We start from the raw sequence: 14,401 nt of genomic DNA, 5'->3' as shown, positions 1-14,401 counted from the left end.
GAACGTTTAGCAAAATTAACTGAAAGAAACATTGTTATGTGGAATAGAAAAATCACGTACAATAATGATGAAATTTGCGCAATGCATGCTGTATGCAACTATAGCAAAGAATACTTTAGGATTAAGCATTTGTAAAAACTGGAAAAAAATTTTGGGTGTTAGTGTTCGCATAAAAAAAAATTAAGAATACTCTTGGTTTAAGTTTATAAAACTGAAGCATACTTTGGTCTTAAGTGTTTGAGTAAAAAGTAAAAAGAGAAGAATACTCTACTTAAGCGTCAGTGTAAAGAAATAAAAAATGCTCTAGGCTTAAGTATTTGCATAATAAACAAAGAATAATTTTGGGCTTAAGTTTTCTCGCAAACTAAAGAATACTCTGGGATTAAGTGTTCATGTTAACCAAAGAATACTTTTGGTTTAAGGGTTCATAAAAAATACTCTGGACTTAAGTGTCCACTTAAAAAAACAAATAATACTTTCGACTTAAATGTACTTAAAAACTGAAGAATACTATTGGCATAAGCTTTTGTGTAAAAAAAAAAGAAGAAGAATACTTTGGGTGTAAGTGTTTGTAAAACCAAAGAATACTCTTGGCTTAAGTGTTTGCATAAAAAAATTAAAGAAAATGCCCATTGGCATTGCTAGCATCAGCAACAGTTGGTCAAACAAGCCAAATTATGAGGCTGACACGACTAACTGTATCAATGAGAAAGAAACAGCTTTTTATACTTTTGAATCAATGTATTTGTGCTGTACGAACCCAGAAAGCTGTGCTGATTTGTTGAACCTATAGTGTGATTATAGGTTCTCCACAGACAGAACCATATAGCTTAACTTAAAAACCCTATTTAACAATGAACATGGTTCTGTTTTTCACCTAGTAGTAGCTTTTGGAGTTTAGGCAAGTTGTTATGTGAATTAATGCCTTATGCGCTGGGGGCAACTTTGTAAACTGAGTGTAAACTCATCTGGTGCATCTCTGGGTGTGGAAACTGTTCAATTATTAATGGTTGATGACGGTTGTAGCACCTGAGCTAAATGAGGAAACAAATTCTCGTGTTTCACAAAGCCATAGCAGTCAACGAACCAACAAAGACCAACGCAGAAATGATTTACCAGGCTATTCTGGTAAAGGCTTGAGAGGTTAAGTAGCGTTTTGCAAAAGGAAGTTGTTCTCCTTGCCTGCTGAGTCACCTTGCTCAACCAAATAAAATGTAGAAGTGATTTTCTTGAAGTTGTGGTTAAGATTCTCTGTTTTTTCTGTTAAAACCTGTAATCAGATTCTTGATAAAAAAACTAAAGATTTTTCTCCTATATTTTTCCACTTCCCCTGCTATAGGTGTGGCATGTTGCTAGACAGTTTCTATGGTGTTTTGGCAGGTTGCCAGGTGTTTCCAATGTGTTCTGAGTGTTTTACTATGTTGCTACCTTGTTGAAAAAAACAGCATATGCTGGTAGGTAAGTTTTGATGCTGGGATGCTGGGTAGGTAGGTTTGGAAGCTGGTCCTTGACCAGCAACATGACTAGCTAAGGACCAGCATAAACCAGCAAAGGACCAGCAAAAATCAGCTAAGCAAAACCTACCTAACCAGCATCCCAGCATCAAAAAATACCTACCAGCATATGCTGTTTTTTTCACCAGGATAAGTAGTTTCTAGACTTGCTAGCTTTTTTTAAGGTGTTCACAAACAGTGTGGGATTTCATCTATTGACTCCCTCATTTGGCAAGACTTGTGTAGTTCCAGTTCCTGTTCAGCATATCTGGCTGTAAACATAAGGTTTAGCAATGCTTGAGGAAAGTCTGGAGTGAGTGATGTGACTGCGGTGCAATACAATTCCAGCAAGCTTGTTCGGGCTGTGATATAATGTAACCTTCAGCAAAAATATAAACTGGACCCAAGCCCAGATCCCCAAATTTGGATCGATTCATATGGATTATGTTGTAATGATTAATGTTTCACGTCACCATGTTACAGTAACACAAAGAACATCGCCCGTGTTGTACAGTGAACAGTAGATCCACCATTTGAGCTCAGAGAGTTTGACTATATTAAGTCACACAGACTGTATGAGATACTACAAAAATATGAGATTGAGATTGAGGTTGAGGATGCAATATTCCATGCTGCAACTGTTCAAGTTATCGCAAAGGTGAAAAATAAGCAACATATATTTTTTCTTAAATTTACTGTAGAAATAAGTTTAATGATAACAGCCCTATGCGACAGCTTAATTTAACCTTTTTTTCACCCTGTTACATATTCTGCTGCCTTCTTTTGAATACTTTTTCTATTTCTTTAATGTTTATAGTTAGATAATGGCAAAGTTCCAAAAGTCAGGGTTTTAAATGTATTTAGACAATGTAAACGGTAACAGGGTTGAAAAAACTTTATACAGTTGAGGTCGAAAGTTTACATACACCTTGCAGAATCTGCAAAATGTTAACTATTTTACCAAAAATAATAGGGATAATACAAAATGCATGTTATTTTTTATTTAGTACTGACCTGAATAAGATATTTCACATAAAAGATGTTACACATAGTCTACAAGAGAAAATAATAGATGAATTGACAAAAATGACCCTGTTCAAAAGTTTACATACACTTGATTTTTAATACTGTGTTGTTACGTGAATGATCCACAGCTGTGTTTTTTTGTTTAGTGATAGTTGTTCATGAGGCCCTTGTTTGTTCTGAACAGTTAAACTGTCTGCTTTTCTTTAGAAAAATCCTTCAGGTCCCACACTTTTTTTGGTATTTGCACCCTTTCCAACAATAACTGTATGATTCTGAGATCCATCTTTTCACACTGAGGACAACTGAGGGACTCATATGCAACTATTACAGAAGGTTAAAATGTTCACTGATACTCTAGAGGAAAAACACAGTGGAAGGGGGTGAAAACTTTTGGAATTTTAAGATCACATGTAGGTATCTTCTGTAGCTTCTAAAGGGCAGTAGTGAATTTAAAAAAAAATATGATATTTAAGCAAAATAAGAAAAATGTACACATCTTTATTCTGTTCAAAAGTTTTCACCCCGGCTCTTAACACATTGTTTTTCCTTCTAGAGCATCAGTGAGCGTTTGAACCTTCTGTAATAGTTGCATAAGAGTCCCTCAGTTGTCCTCAGAAAGATCTCAAAATCATACAGTCATTGTTGGAAAGGGTTACACAAAAATGCTGTAAAACAAAAAAATTGTGGGACCTGAAGGAATTTTCTGAAGAAGAGTGGGCAGTTTAATTGTTCAGAACAAACAAGGGACTTTATCACTAAACAAAAACACACAGCTGTGGACCATTCAGGTAACAACACAGTATTAAGAATCAAGTGTATGTAAACTTTTGAACAGGGTCGTTTTTGTCAATTCAACTACTATTTTCTCGAGGACTATATGTAAACGTGTTTCATGTGAAATATCTTATTCAGGTCAGTACTAAATAAAAAATAACATGCATTTTGTATGATCCCTATTATTTTGGTAAAATAATAAACATTTTGCAGATTCTGCAAGGTGTATGTCAACTTTTGACTTCAACTGTATAATAAGAAATTTTAGACCTCCACAGTGTTTCTGATGGATAGCGCCTGCTTTCAAAGACCATTCATTAAAAACAAGGCTCTGTTTTTGTACCTCATTTGTAGAAGTGCTTTCTAGACAGCAATAAAATTAAATGGAGAGCAAATGGAGACTCTAGCTTTAGTCCTCTGATGTTTTTCAAAAAGTAATCTAATAAGTTTCTCCCCTAGAGTTTCAGAGCAATGTATTAAACTGTGTTCATGTCTGGCACTTTTTTCATCAGCTGGTGTGGCGACATTAACGGTAGAAATGTGGCAACTTGTAGAGGTTTCGATATGCCACGACTGATATATTTGAATGGCATGCAGTGGGCAGGACTTCTTTTAACTTATTTACATTTGAAAGAGATGATGAAACATGGAGTAAGAAACTTTAGTCAGGGTAGCGCCATGTTTCATTTTTGACATGAGTGAAAACGAGACTGTGAGGGACTGAAGTACAGCACGTTCAGTGGATTTTACTGTTGTTTAACAACATACCGATTGTTCAGCTGACGAAACAAATCTGAACAAATTTTCATCAGCGTTAAATTCAATACAGCGTCTAACCTGATTAAAGAGATAGTTCACCCAGATATGAAAATTCTGTCATTAATTACTCATCCTCATGTCAGTCCGAACCTGTAAAACCTATATTTTTTATCAAATCTGAGAGCTTTCTGACCCTGCATAGACAGCAACGCAACTGATACATTCAAGGCCCAGAAAGGTAGTAAGGACATCGATAAAATAGTCCATGTGACGTCAGTGGTTTCAGCTGTAATGCTATAAAGATTTTGTGCGCGAAGAAAACTAAAATAATGACTTTATTCAACAATCTCTACTCTTTCGTGTCATTCTTCTCCATGTGTTCACAGGAGTGAATTTTAACTAATGTAGTTAAAGGAGAAGTTCACTTCCAGAACTAAAATTTACAGATAATGTACTCACCCCCTTGTGATCCAAGATGTTCATGTCTTTCTTTCTTTAGTCGTAAAGAAATTATGTTTTTTGAGGAAAACATTTCAGGTTTTCTCTCTATATAGTGGACTTCAATGGTGCCCGTGAGTTTGAACTTCTAAAATGCAGTTTCAGTGCAGCTTCAAAGGGCTCTAAATGGTCCCAGCCATGGTAGAAGGGTCTTATCTAGCAAAATGATTAGTTATTTTCTTACAAAATTACAATTTATATACTTTATAACCTCAAATGCTTGTCTTGTCTCGCTCTGTGTGAACTCTGTGTATTCCAGTTCAACACAGTTAGGGTAGGTCCAGGGTTGCCAGGTTTTCACAACAAAACCCGCTCAAAACTAGCACAAAAGTAGACCAATGGCATTTTGAGGTGGGTCCCCCATTAAAAATCGCTCTCCAGGGGGTAAAATACACATTTTTGGCAAGGTTCCTCTGGTAAAATTAGCATTCCAGGGGCTAAATATTACGTTAGTGGGGTCGCTTCAACCCGCTGACATGAAAAAACCCGCGGCAATAGTGTTGAAGTAGCCCAATTCCGTTGAAAAACTCCCATCTCATTTTCTTCTCCAACTTCCAAATCTTCCTGCATTGCTTTTTTACCTTTTTTTCTAAAGACAGTTTGTTCTTCTTTGCATGTTCACTTTGTAAACACTGGGTCGGTACTTCTGCAGCAATGTAGGATGATTTTGAAGTTGGATAAGTAAAATGAAATGGGAGTTTTTCAACATACCCTAACTGTCTTGAACTGGAATACACAGAGTTCACGCAGAGCTAGACAAGACGAGCTTTTGAGGTTAAAAAACTATATAAATTGTCTTTTTTTTTTTTTAAATGACAAATTGTTTCGCTAAATAAGACCCTTCTTCCTTTGCTGGAATCATTTAGAGACATTTGAAGCTGCATTTAAAGGAGAAGTCCACTTCCAAAACAAAGATTCACATATAATGTAGTCACCTCCTTGTTATCCAAGATGTTCATGTCTTTCTTTCGTCAGTTGTAAAGAAATTATGTTCTTTGAGGAAAACATTTCTGCATTTTTTCTCCATATAATGGACTGATATGGTGCTCCGTTTTTGGACTTCCAAAATGCAGCTTAAATGTGGCTTCAAATGATCCCAAATGCAGTTATAAACAATCCCAGCCGAGGAAGAAGGGTCTTATCTAGCGAAACGTTCCTTATTTTCATAAAAATAATACAATTTATATACTTTTTAATCTCAAACACATATCTTGTTGAACTCTGTGTATTCTGACTCAAGACAGTTAGGGTATGTCGAAAAACTCCAATCGTATTTTCTTCCTCAACTTCAAAAATCATTTCAAAATCATCCTACATCGCTGCAGAAGTACCGACCCAGTCTTTGGAAAGTGAACATGCAAAGAAGATCAAACACCCTTAACAAAAATGGTAAAACAGTGATATAGGAAGTTGAGGGAGAACATGAGATGGGAGTTTTTCGACATACCCTAACTGTCATTAACCGAAAAAAAAACAGTCCAGGCAGAGTGAGACAAGACGAGTGTTTGGCATTAAAAAGTATATAAATTGTATTATTTCTATGAAAATAACCAAACGTTTTGCTAGATAAGACCCTTCTTCATTGGCTGGGATCGTTTACAACCACATTTGGGTTCGTTTGAAGCCGCATTTAAACTGCATTTTGGAAGTTCAAAATCGGGGCACCATATCAGTCTATTATATGGAGAAAAATGCTGAAATGTTTTCATCAAAAACCATAATTTCTTTACGACTGAAGAAAGAAAGACATGAACATCTTGGATGACAAGGGGGTGAGTACATTATTTGTAAATTGTTGTTCTGGAAGTGGACTTCTTTAAACCGCATTTCGGATGTTCAAACTCGTGACGTCCAGAAAAACATAATTTCTTATCGAATGAAGAAAGAAAGACATGAACATCTTGGATGATAAGAATTATCTGTACATTTTTGTTCTGGAAGTGAACTTCTCCTGTAACTAATGTTAACTAATGAACCGTATTGTAAAGTGTTACCAATTCATATAGTTGAATCCATGTTGAATGCACAATTTGACAAAATTGCATATAAAGACTGATTTGTTACGGTCGTTTTTCCCTAAAATCATTTTCATGATTTTTCACAACACTAATGTTTATACCTTTAATGTGTAAAACCTTTTTAATTACCAAAAAATGAAAGAGCAACTTCAGAGCAATAAAAAATCCTCTGGGCTTTTCCAAAAGCAAGACCTGTGTTTATAATGCCAGACGCTTCACTAACTCCTCACTGAAGAGCTGGTAAATGATTAGGAGTAGCTTTATGCTAATAAGCATAAGCCCTGCGGGCGATGAAATTCCACAGGCGGGACGGAGCAAAACACGTCTCAATCTCTTGCACTCACAGACAAGCGCAGGCAACGTCTGCTACATAACACGAAACTGCCTGCCCAACAGAAAGCAGGCACCTCAGATTGTGTACGTTTCATGCTTTGACTGTCTAATCTAATGCCTGGACGTTTGTTTGTGCCGCTCGAAGAATGACATTGCAAACAGGCAATGGCGCTGCGATGGCTATGGATGTTAGTACCATGGAGAGGAGGTTGGAACCCACGCTCAAAATCACCCGGACAAGGTAGAGCTGCAAGGACTTGTGGGATTGGGAGGGAGAGATGATAAACGGGGGATGTGTAGCTGGATACATCTGTGGAAACTGTGGAAGACGTTTGATTTCAGGGAATCAACGATAGCTTCTCACTTACACTCTTTCTATTTTTACTTCCCTCATTTGCTGAGTGATATGCACTGATGAGCTCATAGACATCGCTCTCGGGACATCGCCGTTAGTGGCTTTGGAAAATATCGAGCCTGTTCATGGTTCCTTAGAAATTGAGTAAGATGAGGAGTATCAGATTAGTGGACAAGCTACTAGAATTGAGACACACATAAGGATTTTGGTTGAAGTTTCACAACTGTTGTGGCTCTTTTATGGAAATGTACTTGTTGGTGCCTGAGATCTTGCTAATAGTTTACTAAATTAAACTTCTCTTTAACTTTAGAGGAGGAACGACATGTTCGAGCCAACGATCGTGACTACAATGAGAGGTTCAGTTATGCTGTAAGTCTGTAAATGTCTTTTGTTGTGATGTGTGTGCTTTCTTGAAAAATAATGGGATTTACTGCTAATGTTTTACTATTAAAACAAATCTTAAAATTTTATTTTAAGAACTCAATATGACCACAATGTATTTATGTATGCATCATATGTGGATAGGTTCATATCTGAATGGATTTGCATTGATATGCAGATGGTTTTGTTTTGTTCATGTTTTGAAAACAGGGACGTTTGAATTTATTTTATTTTTTTATATTTGAGTTTATTTACACTATAATGTTTAAAAGTTTGGGTCAGTAAGATTTTTTATTTGAAGAAATTAACAAAATCAGTGAAGACATTTATAGTGTTTTTAAAAAGATTTGTCTTTCAAATAAATGCTGTTCTTTTATGGAAGCCTATTTCTGCTACTGATTTACAAAAAAACGTTTTATTTTACAGTTTTTTAATGGCATTGCATGATATTAACTCACAATTCTGAGAAATGAAGACAGAATTGCGTGACACAAACTTGCAATTGTAAGCTTTAAAGTGAGAATTGCGTAGTATAAATTGCGAGTTAGCAAGTCAGAATTGCGAGATTTTTCTTGCAAATGAAAGTTTTTATTTCGCAATTCTGACTTTTTTCTGACTTTATAAAGTAAGAATTGCGAGATATAAACTCACAGTTCTTAGAAATGAAGACAGAATTGTGTAATATAAACTCACAATTGCAAGTTAAGTCAGAATTGCGAGATATGAACTCACAATTCTGACTTTTTTCTCAGAATTGCGTGATATAAACACAATAGCGAGAAAAACGTCAGAATTGTGAGAGGTATTAAGTCAGAATTGCATAATATAAACTCACAATTCTGACTTTTTTCTTAGAATTGCATGATGTAAACACAACAGTGAGAAAAAAAGTCTGAATTGCGAGATAAAAATGAGCAAATCTCAATTTTTCTCCCAAATGCAAGTTTTTGACTTTTTCTCGAAATTGCAAGTTTATTTTGCAATTCTGACTTTTTCTCGAAATTGTGAGTTTTTTTCTTGCAATTGCGAATTATAGAGTCAGTATTGCAAGATATAAAATTACAGTTCTTAGAAATTAAGACAGAATTGTGTAATATAAATTTTGCAACTGTGAGGTATTAAGTCAGAATTGCATAATATAAACTCACAATTCTGACTTTTTTCTCAGAATTGCATGATATAAACACAACAGCATAAAAAAAGTCTGAATTGTGAGATAAGAATGAGCAATTCTGACTTTTTTCTCACAAATGCGAGTTTTTATTTTGCAGTTCTGGCTTTTCTCACAATTGCAAGTTTATGTCTCGCAATTCTGACTTCTTTCTTGCAATTGCGAGTTATAAAGTCAGAATTGCAAGATATAAACTTACAGTTCTTAGAAATAAAGACAATTGTGTAATATAAACTCACAATTGCGAGTTAAGTCAGAATTGCGAGATATGAACTCACAATTCTGACTTTATTCTCAGAACTGTGTGACAAACACAATAGCGAGAAAAAGTCAGAATTGCCAGATAAAAATTCATCTAACTTTTTTCTCACAATTGCGGGTTTGTCTCACAATTCGGACTTTTTTCTTGCAATTGTAAGTTATAAAGTCAGAATTGCATAATATAAACTCACAATTCTGACTTTTTTCTCAGAATTGCATGATATAAACACAACAGTGAGAAAACAATTCCGAATTGCGAGATAAAAATGTGCAATTCTGACTTTTTTCTCGAAATTGCTGGTTATATAGTCAGAATTGCATAAAATAAACTCACAACTGCAAAGTAATAAGTCAGAATTGCATAATATATACTCATAATTCTGACTTATTTTCTCAGAATTGCATGATATAAACACAACAGCGAGAAAAAAGTCTGAATTGTGAGATAAAAATGAGCAATTCTGACCTTTTTTTCACAAATGCAAGTTTTTATCTCGCAATTCTGACTTTTTTTCTTGCAATTGCGAATTATAAAGTCAGAATTGCAAGATATAAAATGACAATTTTTGGAAATTAAGACAGAATTGTGTAATATAAACTCACAATTGTGAGGTATTAAGTCAGAATTGCATAATATAAACTCACAATTCTGACTTTTTTCTCAGAATTGCATGATATAAACAAAACAGCAAGAAAAAAAGTCAAAAATGAGCAATTCTGACTTTTTTTTCTCACAAATGCAAGTTTTTATTTCGCAATTCTGGCTTTTCTCACAATTGCGAGTTTATGTCTCGCAATTCTGACTTCTTTTTTGCAATTGTGAGTTATAAAGTCAGAACTCACAGTTCTTAGAAATAAAGACAGAATTGTGTAATATAAACTCGCAATTCTGACTTTTTTTCTCAGAATTGCGTGACATAAATACAATAGCGAGAAAAACGTCAGAATTGCGATATAAAAATTCACCAATCTAACTTTTTTCTCAGAATTGCGAGTTTGTCTTGCAATTCTGACTTTTTTCTTGCAATTGTAAGTTATAAAGTCAGAATTGCATAATATAAACTCACAATTCTGACTTTTTTCTCAGAATTGCATGATATAAACACAACAGTGAGAAAACAATTCCTAATTGCGAGATAAAAATGTGCAATTCTGACTTTTTTCTCGAAATTGCTGGTTATATAGTCAGAATTGCATAAAATAAACTCACAACTGCAAAGTAATAAGTCAGAATTGCATAATATATACTCATAATTCTGACTTATTTTCTCAGAATTGCATGATATAAACACAACAGCGAGAAAAAAGTCTGAATTGCGAGATAAAAATGAGCAATTCTGACCTTTTTTTCACAAATGCAAGTTTTTATCTCGCAATTCTGACTTTTTTTCTTGCAATTGCGAATTATAAAGTCAGAATTGCAAGATATAAAATGACAATTTTTGGAAATGAAGACAGAATTGTGTAATACAAACTCACAATTGTGAGGTATTAAGTCAGAATTGCATAATATAAACTCACAATTCTGACTTTTTTCTCAGAATTGCATGATATAAACACAACAGCAAGAAAAAAAGTCAAAAATGAGCAATTCTGACTTTTTTTTCTCACAAATGCAAGTTTTTATTTCGCAATTCTGGCTTTTCTCACAATTGCGAGTTTATGTTTCGCAATTCTGACTTCTTTTTGCAATTGTGAGTTATAAAGTCAGAACTCACAGTTCTTAGAAATAAAGACAGAATTGTGTAATATAAACTCGCAATTCTGACTTTTTTTCTCAGAATTGCGTGACATAAATACAATAGCGAGAAAAACGTCAGAATTGCGATATAAAAATTCACCAATCTAACTTTTTTCTCAGAATTGCGAGTTTGTCTTGCAATTCTGACTTTTTTCTTGCAATTGTAAGTTATAAAGTCAGAATTGCATAATATAAACTCACAATTCTGACTTTTTTCTCAGAATTGCATGATATAAACACAACAGTGAGAAAACAATTCCGAATTGCGAGATAAAAATGTGCAATTCTGACTTTTTTCTCGAAATTGCTGGTTATATAGTCAGAATTGCATAAAATAAACTCACAACTGCAAAGTAATAAGTCAGAATTGCATAATATATACTCATAATTCTGACTTATTTTCTCAGAATTGCATGATATAAACACAACAGCGAGAAAAAAGTCTGAATTGCGAGATAAAAATGAGCAATTCTGACCTTTTTTTCACAAATGCAAGTTTTTATCTCGCAATTCTGACTTTTTTTCTTGCAATTGCGAATTATAAAGTCAGAATTGCAAGATATAAAATGACAATTTTTGGAAATTAAGACAGAATTGTGTAATATAAACTCACAATTGTGAGGTATTAAGTCAGAATTGCATAATATAAACTCACAATTCTGACTTTTTTCTCAGAATTGCATGATATAAACACAACAGCAAGAAAAGAAGTCAAAAATGAGCAATTCTGACTTTTTTTTCTCACAAATGCAAGTTTTTATTTCGCAATTCTGGCTTTTCTGACAATTGCGAGTTTATGTTTCGCAATTCTGACTTCTTTTTTGCAATTGTGAGTTATAAAGTCAGAACTCACAGTTCTTAGAAGTAAAGACAGAATTGTGTAATATAAACTCGCAATTCTGACTTTTTTTCTCAGAATTGCGTGACATAAATACAATAGCGAGAAAAACGTCAGAATTGCGATATAAAAATTCACCAATCTAACTTTTTTCTCAGAATTGCGAGTTTGTCTTGCAATTCTGACTTTTTTCTTGCAATTGTAAGTTATAAAGTCAGAATTGCATAATATAAACTCACAATTCTGACTTTTTTCTCAGAATTGCATGATATAAACACAACAGTGAGAAAACAATTCCAAATTGCAAAATTTGCAATTCTGCCTTTTTTCTCACAAATGCGTTTTTATTTCGCAATTCGGACTTTTTTTTCTGTTTTCTCAAGTTTTTTTCTTGCAGTTAAGAAATATAAAGTCAGTATTGCAAATTTTTCTCGCAATTCTGACTTCTTTCTTGCAATTGCGAGTTACAACGTCAGAATCGCCAGATATAAACTCACAGTTCTTAGAAATGAAGACAGAATTGTGTAATATAAACTCACAATTCTAACTTTTTTCTCAGAATTGCATGATATAAACACAACAGCAAGAAAAAAAGTCTTTTTTCTCACAACTGCGAGTTTGTCTGACTTCTTTCTTGCAACTGCGAGTTATAAAGTCAGAATTGCAATATATAAACTCACAATTCTTAGAAATAAAGACAAAATTGTGTAATATAAACTCATAATTGGGGGTTAAGTCAGAATTGCAAGATATGAACTTAAAATTCTGAGAAATGAAGACAGAATTGCATGATATAAACTCGTAATTGTGAGTTATAAAGTCAGATTTGGGAGATATAAACTCACAATTCTGACTTTATAGCTTGCAGTTGTGAGTTTATATCTCAATTCTAATGAAAAAAGTCAGAACTGTGAGATGTAACCTCGCAGTTGCGACAAAAACAAGTCATAGAAAAAGAATAAAAAGTTGAGATTAGCTTTTTTATTTTTTATTCAGTGGTGGAAACAGGCTTCCATAGTTCTTTTGAACCTCCTATTAATCAAAGAAAAATGTATCATATCAAAATGTCTTTAAAAATGTATCATGTTTTTCACAAAAATACTAGGCAGCATAACTGTTTTCAGTATTGATATAATAATAATAATTTGACACTGAAGACTGCAGTAATGATGCTGAAAATTCAGCTTTGCATTACAGAAATAAATTACACTTTAAAATATATTCAAATAGACAACACTTATTTTAAACAATAATACTATTTCACATTTTTCTGCTTTTATTGTATTTTTTGGTCAAACAAATGCAGCCTTGGTCAGCATGTTTTCCAAAACCGCAAAAAAACTCTTATCCAAACTTTTTTGATTAGTGCTGTATAAAGCACCTTGGTCAACTTCTGCTTTTCTAAAAAAAAAAAACTTTTTATTTACTTCACAAAGTCAGAATTATTAGTAATTTTACCTGTGTATTTTTTCCCCCAGGACAATCGCATCAAGACAGCAAAATACAACGTTTTCACCTTCCTGCCCATTAACTTGTTCGAACAGTTTCAGCGTTTTGCGAACGCCTACTTCCTAGTGCTGCTGATTCTGCAGGTTTGCCAGCCTTTTAAGGTCACTTGTGAAATTACAAGATCAGTGTAGTGAAGATAAATCCAGAGCCTCATTTATAAATCTGATCTTTAATTTCATGGATTTGGTTCTTAATTAAAAGTGGCAAAAACAGGATCTATGAAGTTTAAAACTAAAAATGTCAATCAAAACCTGTATGACCTGCTTTCTTCTGTGGAACAGAAGAGAAGATATTGTGAAAAATGACTTTTTTGGCCATAAAAATTAAAAGTTAGTTGTTTTGGACCCCATTGACTTTCATTGCAAAAGCAAAAACTTTAAATGACATGAAATAACTCTGTTGTGTGTTTCAGTTAATTCCAGAAATCTCCTCTCTTTCGTGGTTCACCACCATTGTGCCTTTGGTGTTGGTGTTGGCTATCACAGCTGTCAAAGATGCTACTGATGACTATGTGAGAATCTATTCTTGTTCCGTTGATCTTTAAGACTCTGAATAGTGCGTTCACAAAGACAGGCCGTGGTCTGAAATAAGCTGAGCTGATGTTTGCTGTGATTGATCTGTTTTGGATTTTAGTTCCGCCATAAAAGTGATCAACAAGTCAACACCCGGCAGTCTCAGGTACTCATCAAAGGAAAGTAAGTGTCAGCATTTTCTGCTGTATCTCTTGCTGTTGAGATACGATTATTGAACTGTGAATGCTTTAAGCGATGTTTAGGAAATGAAAAATGATTTGTAACGGAACAAACGCAATCTGTCTGTTTCAGGTTGCAGAATGAGAAGTGGATGAATGTACGAGTGGGTGATGTCATCAAACTCGAGAACAATCAGTTTGTTGCTGTAAGTATTCATCTTTTCCTAGTACCAACTTTAATATAGCTAATGTAATAACTATAGCAGATATGGCAATCACATTGTTTGTGTTGTACTAACCACAATTCAGAGAATCAAACAATATCATAAATGTCAGCCCAAAGGTTATGAGCAAATGCAACTGTAATCTAATTATGAAAAACTACTCTGATACTGAAAAATTTCAATCAGTGTCCAGACTCATTTCCTGATGGATGTCTTTAAGGTCAAACTCATTAGTTTCTGTTTCATTATTTATTTATTTATTTTGGAATGAAATAATTAGAATTATAAAAGCTGGTCTGAACATGAGTCAGTTTTGTTCTTTTTTATTT

The 14,401-nt window shown here is 33.9% G+C and overlaps 1 protein-coding gene across 3 annotated transcripts in view; it reads left to right on the top strand.

Annotated features, from left to right (window-relative positions):
- atp8b4 (ATPase phospholipid transporting 8B4) overlaps positions 1 to 14,401 on the top strand; it is a 50,102-nt gene that overhangs the window by 6,347 nt on the left and 29,354 nt on the right. Inside the window, exons 3-8 of one of the 3 annotated variants that reach the window (XM_051099317.1) lie at positions 7,047 to 7,142; positions 7,567 to 7,625; positions 13,127 to 13,240; positions 13,570 to 13,668; positions 13,791 to 13,852; positions 13,982 to 14,054. In XM_051099317.1, the coding sequence (XP_050955274.1) occupies positions 7,067 to 7,142; positions 7,567 to 7,625; positions 13,127 to 13,240; positions 13,570 to 13,668; positions 13,791 to 13,852; positions 13,982 to 14,054 (483 nt within the window). In that variant the 5' untranslated portion in view covers positions 7,047 to 7,066. Of the gene's footprint in view, positions 1 to 6,458; positions 7,143 to 7,566; positions 7,626 to 13,126; positions 13,241 to 13,569; positions 13,669 to 13,790; positions 13,853 to 13,981; positions 14,055 to 14,401 lie in introns of those variants that run through there. The other 2 variants (XM_051099318.1, XM_051099316.1) reach the window with 2 other exon arrangements.

This window comes from Labeo rohita, chromosome 25 (genome assembly GCF_022985175.1).
Source record: "Labeo rohita strain BAU-BD-2019 chromosome 25, IGBB_LRoh.1.0, whole genome shotgun sequence".
Classification (NCBI taxonomy): Eukaryota; Metazoa; Chordata; class Actinopteri; order Cypriniformes; family Cyprinidae; genus Labeo; species Labeo rohita.
The sequence above is the reverse complement of the archived record's forward strand: the minus strand, read 5'-3'. Positions and strand labels throughout refer to the sequence as shown.